The sequence below is a fragment of the Nicotiana sylvestris genome, chromosome 12, assembly GCF_000393655.2.
Source record: "Nicotiana sylvestris chromosome 12, ASM39365v2, whole genome shotgun sequence".
Classification (NCBI taxonomy): Eukaryota; Viridiplantae; Streptophyta; class Magnoliopsida; order Solanales; family Solanaceae; genus Nicotiana; species Nicotiana sylvestris.
Window position 1 is genome coordinate 126400335 of NC_091068.1, and position 11836 is coordinate 126412170.

An 11836-nucleotide genomic window follows, 5' to 3' on the forward strand; every position below is an offset into this window, starting at 1 on the left:
GGTTCGGTTTGAACACCCCTACATATAAGCACGCATCTAAGCAAAGCTTTCATCATGAATTCACACCCAATTTATAAAAGATTTTAAGTTATATAGATCGACAACATAAATAGTTTTACATTTTAATATGTTGTAACTAAATTGCTATCTTACAATTCATCTCTCTCACTGTTTACATGAACCGTTATCATTTCAAATTATATTTTAGGTAATCTAACAGTGTAAAATAAATTTATGTTATCAGAATATAGAAGTTAAACATGATTAAAATGGTAAATTAAATCCCTTTCCCTTACATAATTTCTTGGCGTGTCCATTATCTAATCTCCACTTTTTCCAGCTGCCCATATGTTCCACCATGTATAATAATACTCCATGAATGAGCCTTTGCACACACTTCTCTTAAGTCTTACCTCCTACGTCAATAAAAAACTGGCCATTCTTCCAATATTAAATATGTCATGTTTGTGACAATTCTTAACTCTTTAAAGCCACCCAAAAAAGCAGTAAGCAAAAGAACATCAATTCAAAAAATACCTAAACTATGAACACTAGGAGAAGAACGTCCATTCTCTTTTGGTTCATTGCCTTTACCATTGCACTCTTTTCCATCATTTTTCCTCTCTATTCCAATTTCCACTCTCCCGCAAACATTAATGCAATTGAAACTACTAGCTTTTCACTTGCTTTGTTGAAAAGGGTAGTTGAGAAAAGTGGTTTACAAGATCTCTTTTTAATTTTTGAAGAAATTACTAGGCTGCTGCATAATTCTAAATGCGACGATACGAAATGGAACTCCAAGCTTGTATCAGTTTATGGAATTTCTCGTGTTTTGACAGTGGATTTAAATGGTTGTGCAAATTTCAGTAGTATACAAAAGGCAGTGGATTCAGTTCCTGATGATAGCCCTACTACAACACTTATTCTAGTTGATTCAGGCACATACACGTAATATTCTTTTTCCTTTGTTATATTGTGAGTTTGAAACGAAATTCAACTATTTAAGTTATGCTGACGTGTCACTGCATCCTAGCCAGGAATTCGGAATTCTTACAAGGGGATTTTGATTCAAAATCTTATAATTACCCTATTTATGCCTTATATATATATATATAACTTAATTTATCGAATCCCCTTCATAGCATGTTGCTCTGTTACTCCTGACAGTGTAAAATAATTTTTATATTTTAGGTGTATTTTAACATGTTGTAACACCGGCAACCTTGGAATTTTCAAGGTCACAAATCTGAATTTTTTTTTGTTAAATGAAGTTTCATGATATTCTGACAGGGAGAAAGTGGTGATAAACACTAACAAAACAAATTTAATAATACAAGGCCAAGGTTACCTTAATACTGCTATAGCATGGAATGATACTGCAAATTCTACTGGTGGAACTGCCAATAGCTTTACTGTTGCTATTTATGCTCCCAATTTCATAGCCTATAATATCAGCTTCCAGGTACACTAATTTTCTTTCCATTTTTCATAAACTAATTATCAATAATATAATTTGAATTTTCTCATGTATTAACGATCTTTTTAATTTATGTTTAAGTTCTAGGCACTGACAGTGTAAATTTCTATGATATATATAAACATTAATTAGTTACTCCAATGAGCGTTTGTCCACTCCACACCGGGTATAGTACTAGTTTGTTAGTGCCTTGTTTTCGTATGGTAGTGGTACGTGTTGTGTTCAGATTATTTTTTCGCTCCAGTTTCCTAATACCTTGCCATTGTTGATATTGTTTTTTTCATTTTTTTTTATTCTTAGATTGCTTTTTCCATTTATTTTTCTGATCCGCTAATTCTATTCTATTGTCTCTTTTCATTTTCTTGTACCGAGGGGTCTATCGAAAACAGTCTTTTTGTCCCATAGAATAAGGTCTGCATACACACTACCCTCTCCGGCGGCCACTTATGGGATCATACTAGGTTGTTGTTGTCGATAAAAATGACAAAACAATTCTGTAGTTATTTGTTGAATAGACTAATAGGTGTAGTAAATATTTATATTGTTAGCATATATAACTTAAATATAAATCCGTCGTTTTTAATGGATTTATGTTTATTTTGGTTTAAGAACACAGCTCCTTGGGCTTCACCAGGTGAAGTTGGAGCGCAGGCAGTGGCTTTAAGAGTAACGGGAGATGAAGTTGCATTTTATGGATGTGGATTTTATGGAGGACAAGACACTCTTAATGATGATAGAGGAAGACATTACTTTAAAGATTGCTTCATTCAAGGATCCATTGATTTCATCTTTGGAAATGGTAGATCACTTTACGAGGTACTTATACTATTAACTACTAATTTTTTTTTTTAGATCTTTTAAAAGATAAATACAGATTATCAACAATAAGTCAAAATTATCACTTAAAAGCTACTCCCTCCGGTCCACTTTAAGTGATTTTTTTCACACATATTAAGGAATTCACCTTTTAACATCAATTAATAATGAAATTGATCATATTAACCTTAATTTGTTTATTGAAAATATAACAAACTACTCCTAAGCTCTTTACTCCAAGAGCAACTTTGAAAAGAAGAAGTTAATCCCTTCTTGATATCTGAAAAAATCAAATATTGTGGACCAGAAAAAAAAAAGGCTAAAAAACCAATTGAGGTGGATTGAAGGGAGTAATCTTTACTACTCCTTATGTCCCAACTTATGTGGTGATGTTCAGATTTTGAGATTCAACCAGATTTTTTTTTATCATAATTTTTTCATATGCCTTTTATATGTTTTAAGTTGTTAATTATTGTGACTTACATCATTTTTTAAGTAGTTCAAATATGTAAATTTTATTTTAGAATATTTAAAGATTTTATGTCTGAATTCAGGGTCAATTACAAAAGTTTGACTCTCAAAGCCTGAACTATGCCATATGATTTTTTACTGTATTTTTTTCATATACCTTTTAAAGATTTTGAATTGTTAGTTATTATAACTTAATACTTTTTACATAGTTTGAAATATGATTTAGAAAAAACTTAAAGAATCTATATTTAAATTCATGATAAAAAACAAGAATTTGGACTCTTGAAATGCAATCTCTGACATATAAATTGGAATATCACTTAAAAGCTAATCTTTACTATAATAATGTTTATGATGAGAAATATGGTATTGACATGTACATATGACAGGATTGCACGATAAATTCAATAGCAAAAGAAGAAACAGGTGGAATTGGAGGATCTATCACAGCACAAGGAAGAAATTCCCAAAATGAAAATTCTGGATTTTCATTTGTGAATTGTGGTATTGTTGGCAGTGGAAAAATATGGCTGGGCCGAGCCTGGGGAGCATATGCTACTGTCATCTTTTCCAAAACGTATATGTCAAATGTGGTTTCCTCAGATGGCTGGAATGATTGGAGAGATTCAACTAGAGATCAGTCAGTAACTATCCTAGCAAACATTTATAATTTTTTATATTCCCTATTGCAGAATTTGTTGATTAAATTAAAAAATGATTGTAGTAGAAATGCTTTAAGAATAGAGAGAATAAAAACCACTTTATATAACTGAAAAAAGGAGGATAGGCTCAAATTTGCTCTAGAAATGACACCACATAGCCACTCATATTTAGAAATTAGTCTGAAATTCAGTTTTTCAATTTAATTTTTCTGGACAAAAGTGTTCTGAATTGTCCTGAAGTTAAGTTTTTTAGTTTCAAATTTAAGGACAAAATAATTACTGGCTAATCTCAAATAACATCCCTGAGAATGGCTATCTACGCACTTCCCCTAATTTTATCTTACCACGGTGTTAAACCTTTGGTCCAATCTTACCTCACCGTTTCAATTGTAATTACAATTCATTTGATAACCCTTTTAGTCGATGAAATCGTAAAACTATACAACTCATCAGAACTGAGATAAAGTTTTATTTTTGCCCTTAATATCCATAACAGAGCTCCAACATTAAGGTAATTTTAAATCATAATTAGAAGTTAAGAGGTAAATATGGACATTCTTTCTCGAAGAATTTGAACACGTAGAGTCCACCTATTTTATTTGGAGCTCCATTAATGGCAAGGGCAAATACAAGATAATTTGCTAACAACAACAAGGATATGAATAGACCTAAAGTCAAGCAAATGGAAATATTGAATAATTTCGAATACAACATGAACAAATTTTGACTTTTTTTCCCCTTTTAAAAAAAAAAGAAAAACAAGAAATCATAGTAGAGGAGATTACTTTTGTTTGAAGCGTTTCCTTAAAACTTAACAAGTTTGACATTAAAAAGGGCAGCCCAATGAACTAAATTCCCACTTCATGTGTAAAGTGCCGGACCACACTGGTCTATTATTTGGAGAACAAGTTAGACATTGGCGAGTAATAATTTGAATGTCTGTGTTTGTAGGACAATATTATTTGGAGAATACGAGTGTTCTGGACCAGGAGCCAACTATGAATATAGGGTACCATATGCAAAACAGTTGAAGCAAAATGAGGCAGCTCAGTACATGGACATATCTTTTATAGATGGACAACAATGGCTTCTTAATAGAGGATCATCAGTCACTTTTTCACTGACATAGACACAAATCTTAAGAATTTTCAGAAACTTATTAAAGATATACATTGCTTATGTTGTATAAATATGTAATGACAAAGGAGTATATTCTTGTATAGCATCTTTAAAAGTTATATTAGTTTTTTTTCTCGTATACAAAAAATTATACATTACACCGACTTTGTCATTTAATGGGATTTTTTCATTCCTATACACTATTGAAAACTTTATTACCATAAATGTTCATGTTTAGTAAATTACTCTGCCTATACAAGTTTTGTTTACAAAATATATACATTTCACCTTAAAAGGCTCTCAATCCATTATTAGTGCCTGAGATTTAGTTACACTATTTTTTTTTATTTTTTTTTCTGCTCTTCTCTTTCCTTATGTTTCCACTCATATGTTACGTGGATCTTTCCTTCTCAAATTTTCAAAGAGGTAGACACATCAGAATTCTCAAATTTCCACTCATAGCTACTAGCTAGTTTTACATGCTTTCTCGGACATCGTCCTCGGTCTGTCATGTTACAACTTGTCCCTTAAATACAAATTATACAAACGACCAGAATTCTGTATTTCTACCTACTTAAATACAACTATAATAACATACAACTTAAATACAAATTTTATACAATATGTCTTTTGTATATTTTGTATCTGATTTATACATAGTAAAAATAAATTTCATATAACTAATTATATATTATACCACTTATCTACAATTTTCATACATTATTTCTACTCAGTTATATACAACTACAATATAATACCACTTAAATATAATTTTATACAATATGTCTTTTGTATATTTTGTATCTAATTTATACATAGTAAAAATAAATTTCATATAACTAATTATATATTATACAATTTATCTACAATTTTCACACATTATTTCTATCCAGTTAAATACAACTACAATAACAAACAACTTAAATACTGTGAGCACGTGATTTTTGCTTCACGGAAACTACTCCAAAAGAAATCGGAAAAGAAATAAAACAAGTTACCTTCAGGTACAATTTTTGAGGATTTGTGTGGCATTTTGATAATTGTTTTGTCCGTAAATGCTCGCCTTGCTATAGTTAAAAAAAATACAAAAATACATGTTGCATGCATTTAGGAAAAATGGTACATTTAGGAATTAATTAACCATTATTTGGTTTTAAAAGCGAAAAATACAAAAAATATGCATTTTTATTCTATTTTGTTGTCATGGTGATTTTATTAAATGTTCTAATTTGTGTGATAAATGTTGTTAAGTGTTAGTTAATATTTGTGTAATTTAATTTTGGGTTTTAGGGATTTTTGGTTTAATTATAAGAAGGAAAATACCGGATTTGGGCCAAAATTTAACTGAAAATCAGGCCCAAACCGATTTGCAACGACCCAGTCCAAACCAGGGTTCCAGGGACGCCCCCAAACGACGCCGCATAGGGCGTTTGATCTGAGCCATTCATCCATACTCATCCAACGGTCCACGATCGCGCCCGTAACCCGACCTGCTTACCCGGGTCGACCCAGCCCCTCATTAAAACCAAACGACCCCGTTTCTACACCAAACGACCCCGTCCTGTCCCTCACCAGTTAATCCAAGCCGTTGAGATCATTTGATCTAACGGCTCAAGTTAATTGCCACGTCCCGTATATAAGGCCTCCCCCTTTACCCACGCCCCCAAACCAACCCCCACCCTTCGCGTACTGTGCACCGTCGTCCCAAACACAAACCCAAACCCCCCGTTCCAAACCCTAGCCGCCACCATACACTCTCACCATAAACCCGGCGGCAACGATGCCGGTGACCACCAAAGTAACACCCCTGATGCACCCAACCACCCTGAATACGGATCTGTTACCCCTTGCCTCGAATCATTCCCCATCGTCTCGAATCTTCGTTTGAAGGTTCGAGCAAAACCCCGATCTACACCAACCCACCCCAGATTCACACCAGTCATTACCCTGCCCTAACTCGTGACCAAACCAAGCTTGGTTTGGTCCGAATCTACCTACAAACCTTCGAGCCCCAAATCGGAATGTTCAAACCCTAGAACACAAGAACTTTGGGAATCCGGCCAGTTTAAACGGAGGGTTGGGGTCTAATAGACCTTAATCGAAGTGTTCTCGGTTGAGAACACCTCGATTAAAGTCTGTTCGACCTCAAATGGTCAAATCCAGTTTAGGCCTAGGTCGTTTGTTGTTGAGCTTCCACAGTGAGTTTTTCTTTTTCTTTTCTATTTTGTTTGAGTGTTGTTTGAGTTTGTTAACATGTTTAGTTAGTTTGTTTGGGATTTCTGATGTGTTCTTTCAATTTCCTCCATCTTCGTAAGACCTTTTTATTTGGTCGATTATTCTTCTGCTTATTGTTAAATGCGTATGATGAGATACATATTCGATTTGATTAATATCGTCGAACAGATAATTCATGTTGTTCATTTGTCTTGTGCAAAGCTGTCTGAAGCCAGTTGATGCCCTGTTCGTGTTGTTTGTTTGATCGACTGATTGTTCTATGTTATAAATTGTATAGTCGATTAGATAAACGTCGTCGATTAGTTTTATAGGACTGAATGTTCAAATATTCTGATTCGTATAGCTTTATATGATTGATCGAACCATTGTCGTTTAGCTGATTGGTTGACATTACCTGTGAACGGTTTGTAGCTGCAGTGTAATAGCTAGAACTCAGTTTAGGGCAGCTTGAAATTGAACTTTTAGAAGTTCAAAATTTCAGGCTGTTGAAGCAGGGTAAAACAGTAATAACCAGGGGCTAACAGGGGTAGTTTGGGGGTGTGAAAAGATCAGAAATGGTTAGTTTAAGTGGGCTGACAGTTAGGTACTGAAGTGTGATTAAACTAATACAATAGTGGGGAACAAAACTTGATAGCATGGGTTGTTAATTGAGTATTATAATAGGCCCATAACATTTGGTAATAATAAAATGAATTGATGGGGGATTAGTTGGGGATGGTCAGCTGTCCATACCATTTGGGGCACGAAACACATGTTAATAGGAAATAAAGGGGTATGGGCAGAGTTGAGGGCTGGGGGGATCAAGGCAGCCTGGGATTTGCCTATATTTTGCCTATAAATAGGCTCATTTAGGTTAGAGTAAGGGGTTGGACATCAGAAATTGAGAGAGGCAGAGTGTTAAAGCTGAAACTTCCACATTAAAGAGTTTGGGTGTTGAAAGATAAAAAGAAAAAGCAAAAACAAGGCTGGTCCTTCAACCTTTAATGGGTCAGTCCAATTTCAGAATAATATAGAGTAAGAGGGTGTTGGATTTTTGACCATAACAGTCAGAAGCTACTGCTTTTCTGCATCTGTTTCCTTCTCCGCTCAGCTTGTATTTGTTTTGGTGCTGCTGAGCTGCAAACTGGGTCCTTTACTAGTAGAGCATTGTTTCAGTTGAGTTGTTTTTGGTTTTCTGAGTGCACTGGACCTCTGTTTAGCTCAAATCTGTTGCTGTTTTTTTCCTACTGGTTATTATTGGGTTTTTTTCCTGCTGGGTTTGTTTGGGCTTCAAAAATCTGACTGCTGGGTTGTTTGCTGCTGAGTGCTACCTTTCTGTTGCTGCTGTTGTTGTGTGTGTGTGTGTGCTACTGCTGCACTGATCATTCCTCTTCTTCTTTTGCTTTCCCAAATACCAGGTACACCACTGATTCACTGTCAATGTAAGCTGAAAGTTGAAGTATGAATACAAAAATGAAGCGTTGAAGCTGTTTTTTTTTTACTGAGTTTTTCGAATCCGTTTCAGTCTGTATATTGAACATTAAAGTTGTATATATAATAGTTCATATCTTCTATTTAGGATAACGAAGGCAGTCATCATGTATAATTAAACCTCGCGTATGGTTACTTAGTATCACCTTATGTGTGTCTGTTGGTAGATAGAAAAGAAGTAAGAATGTAGTAAACAATATCTGGAATGTTAGCTGTGTTTGTGATTAGCATATCTTCTAACGCATGTTAAGTGTTAAATCGTCCATTGCTAGTTAATCTTATTCCATTTAGCAGGTCGTCTCGCTATAACTTGCAGCAATACCATTAGAATAAAATAATAACAGTTTCCATTTCAACCTTGTAAATATTGGGCCTGAGTCGAATGAACTAACAGGCCCTTATAGGAAAGGGAATGGCCCAGGTCCAGCCCATACAGTGTGCGCTGGGCCTGGGCCCATGATATCTAAACAACTGCCCAGGCACGTGGTCATATTTTGAATTTGGCAAATCATATTCGGAACCCGACTATAACTAACTTGTAAGCATGTAAATAAAGTTGGACCGTTCTTCTTCTTCATTATTAGAGACAAACTCAATAGAAAATATAATCGCTATAGGACGACCTTTTAAATAAAATGAGACGAGCCTCGCCAAATAAAAATGCAAATTACGGGGCCCTCAATAATTGGTCATAACAAACATTTAGAATTTGGGATGGATTGTTTAGTGAATTTCACTGCCTTCCCCAAAGATAATAACGCGTTAGACTCTTTAGGCGCGATTTAATTAATCTTACCTTCTTAAACTCGGGTGTGCATTTCATGCAACTCAAATCCAAATCCCAAAACATTGAATAAGAATATGTTCCGGATGGCGGGTGCATTTCATGTGACGCAATCCAAAGATATGTTTTCTAAACGATGTTCACATTCCTTAAAAAATATAATGAAAGCGGTAAATAGTTAAAATTTGCACATGAGTTCATAATTGTATAAAATCAGATAAACAAGCCGAATGTGACAGTTGAGCGACCGTGCTAGAACCACGGAACTCGGGAATGCCTAACACCTTCTCCCGGGTTAACAGAATTCCTTATCCGGATTTCTGGTTCGCAGACTGTAATACAGAGTCATTCTTTTCCTCGATTCGGGATTAAATTGGTGACTTGGGACACCCTAAATCTCCCAAGTGGCGACTCTGAAATAAATAAACAAATCCCGTTTCGATTATCCTTTAATTGGAAAAACTCCTTCACCCCTCGCGGGGGCGGAAAAAGGAGGTGTGACAAATACAAACTTTATACAATATGTCTTTTGTATATTTTGTATCTGATTTATACATAATAAAAATAAATTTCATACAACTAATTATATATTATACAATTTATCTACAATTTTCACACATTATTTCTATCCAGTTAAATACAACTACAATAACATACAACTTAAATACAAACTTTATACAATATATCTTTTGTATATTTTGTATCTGATTTATACATAGTAAAAATAAATTTCATACAACTAATTATATATTATACAATTTATCTACAATTTTCACACATTATTTCTATCCAGTTAAATACAACTACAATAACATACAACTTAAATACAAACTTTATACAATATGTCTTTTGTATATTTTGTATCTGATTTATACATAGTAAAAATAAATTTCATACCGCTAATTATATATTATACAACTTATCTACAATTTTCGTACATTATTTCTACTCAGTTATATACAACTTAAATATAATTTTTATACACAACTTTCATACAATAGTTAAATGAATAAAAGAAAAATAAATAAACAACAGAATACAATTTTACTATAATTTCTGCAATATAATGTATGTCATTTCAATCTGAAATTCAACCAAAACCAACTCTAATCTTCACCAAAATCCCTCAAAATTGAGATATAAACTCCAAACCATATTCCCAATTAATTGCAACAACACCCAATCCAAATAAATAATGATTTTTGATAACCCAAATTCGAATTCAAAGCTTCAAAGCTTTTTAATGGCTGTCAATGGTGGAATTGTTGCTCTCTTTTCCTTTGCTTTATATTACCGAAATTTGGGATTGAAAGATAGAGAGAGACGTAGAGAGAATTCTCAATTCTTTGCAACAACATCCAATCCAAACAAACAATGTCTTTTGAAAACCCAAATTCAAATTCAAAACTTTTAAATAGTTGTCAATGGTGGAGATGTTACAAATTTTCGTTGGTTTTAGAAGAGAAAATAGTGGGTGATTGAAGAGGAAATCGTGGGGTGTGGTTTGATACGTGGGTGAGGGGGTGGGATTTGGAGAGAGAAACTTGGGGGGAGTGGGAATAAACGGTAGAGTTAAATTAGGAGACTAATTAGTAAAAATTGCACGGGGCACCCTATTCGGTCGCCCCCATTTAACCTATACCTATTTTTTTTAAAAGTTTTAACTTGTACCCACTTTTTAAACAACTTCAGCCCCCTTTCTCCTCTTCCTTCTCCTCCAAACGAATTTCTCTTTCCAGTACGAAACGAATCTCTCTTTCCCTCTGCTTATTTGATTCCAAGTATTTTTCCCACTTATTCTCATCCTCTTTTGATGGTAAAAGTGATTTTACCCTCATATCCTCGAACGAATAGTGTTCTCTTTCCCATAAATTTTTATCTAAAAGAAGTTCTTCTTCTGATTTGGGATAATTGATTTGTATTGCCTCTTTTGGGACTCAGTTAAATTTACTGGACAACATGCTCTTAGGCTGATGGTTTCTGAATTATTTCCAAGGAATACTTCTATCATATGTTCTGCCCTTTCTTCCTCTTTTTTCCTTTGCTTCTCCTCCTCCTCCTTCGGTGTCAAACAACTAATTTTCTTCTCTAGATCCGACGATTCTGCCATTTCGATAATTCGACGCAGCTGAAGTTCTTTAGCAAAGTTCGCCAGTTACAAACAAAAACTTCAGCTCTAGAGCTAAAGTTCAACAGTTACAAAAACAAAAACATCAGCTCTAGAGCTGAAGTTCGCCAGTTACAAAACAAAAATTTCAGCTCTAGAGCTGAAGTTCATCAGTGTCACGCCCCAAACTAGGGGAAGCATGACTGTCACTCGATACTGTATTCGATCGACTTAGTCACTAAACATACTAGCTAACTAAACTGGGGCCCAACAGATCGAGCAGCACAACATCTGAAATACTAAGCCTGGGCCGTTAAAGTCATGACCTGAATAACAATAAGCCATATAAACAAAGGTAGACGAGCCAAAATAATAAAGTACTAGTTGGCCGACAAGGCCGCGATTGGAGACATACATGCCTACACACATATATATACATGCCAAGCCTATGGGCTGGACACTGAAAGCTGCAAAAAGAAACCCAGAATACTGTGTCCACAATAGCCTCTAAGAGTGTCATAAGCACTGTCGGAACAAGGCCCCGACTGTACCCAAACTGTACACAAAAGTAACCATCCTATGGAAGCTCCAGGAAGAGGTGGAGCTTACCAACTCACAGCTGAACCCCGAAATCCTAGCGGAGGGGTCGATCAGAGTCCCTACCTGGACCTGCATGCACGCAACGAAAATGCAGT

General features: G+C 34.6%; 1 protein-coding gene across 1 annotated transcript; it reads left to right on the plus strand.

Moving 5' to 3' along the window:
• The first annotated feature begins 469 nt into the window (after positions 1–469).
• Positions 470–4703, plus strand: LOC104243391 (putative pectinesterase 14). Its single transcript, XM_009798573.2, has 5 exons — positions 470–948; positions 1291–1462; positions 2087–2293; positions 3154–3404; positions 4378–4703. The coding sequence occupies exons 1-5, from the start codon at positions 545–547 to the stop codon at positions 4553–4555; spliced, it is 1212 nt and encodes a 403-aa protein (XP_009796875.1). The 5' UTR covers positions 470–544; the 3' UTR covers positions 4556–4703.
• Positions 4704–11836: the final 7133 nt, after the last annotated feature.

Coding starts and splice junctions, on each gene's coding strand:
- LOC104243391 (XM_009798573.2), top strand. CDS start 545: ATGAACACTAGGAGAAGAACGTCCATTCTCTTTTGGTTCATTGCCTTT. Junction 949..1,290: donor GTTGATTCAGGCACATACAC/GTAATATTCTTT, acceptor ATATTCTGACAG/GGAGAAAGTGGTGATAAACA. Junction 2,294..3,153: donor ATGGTAGATCACTTTACGAG/GTACTTATACTA, acceptor TACATATGACAG/GATTGCACGATAAATTCAAT.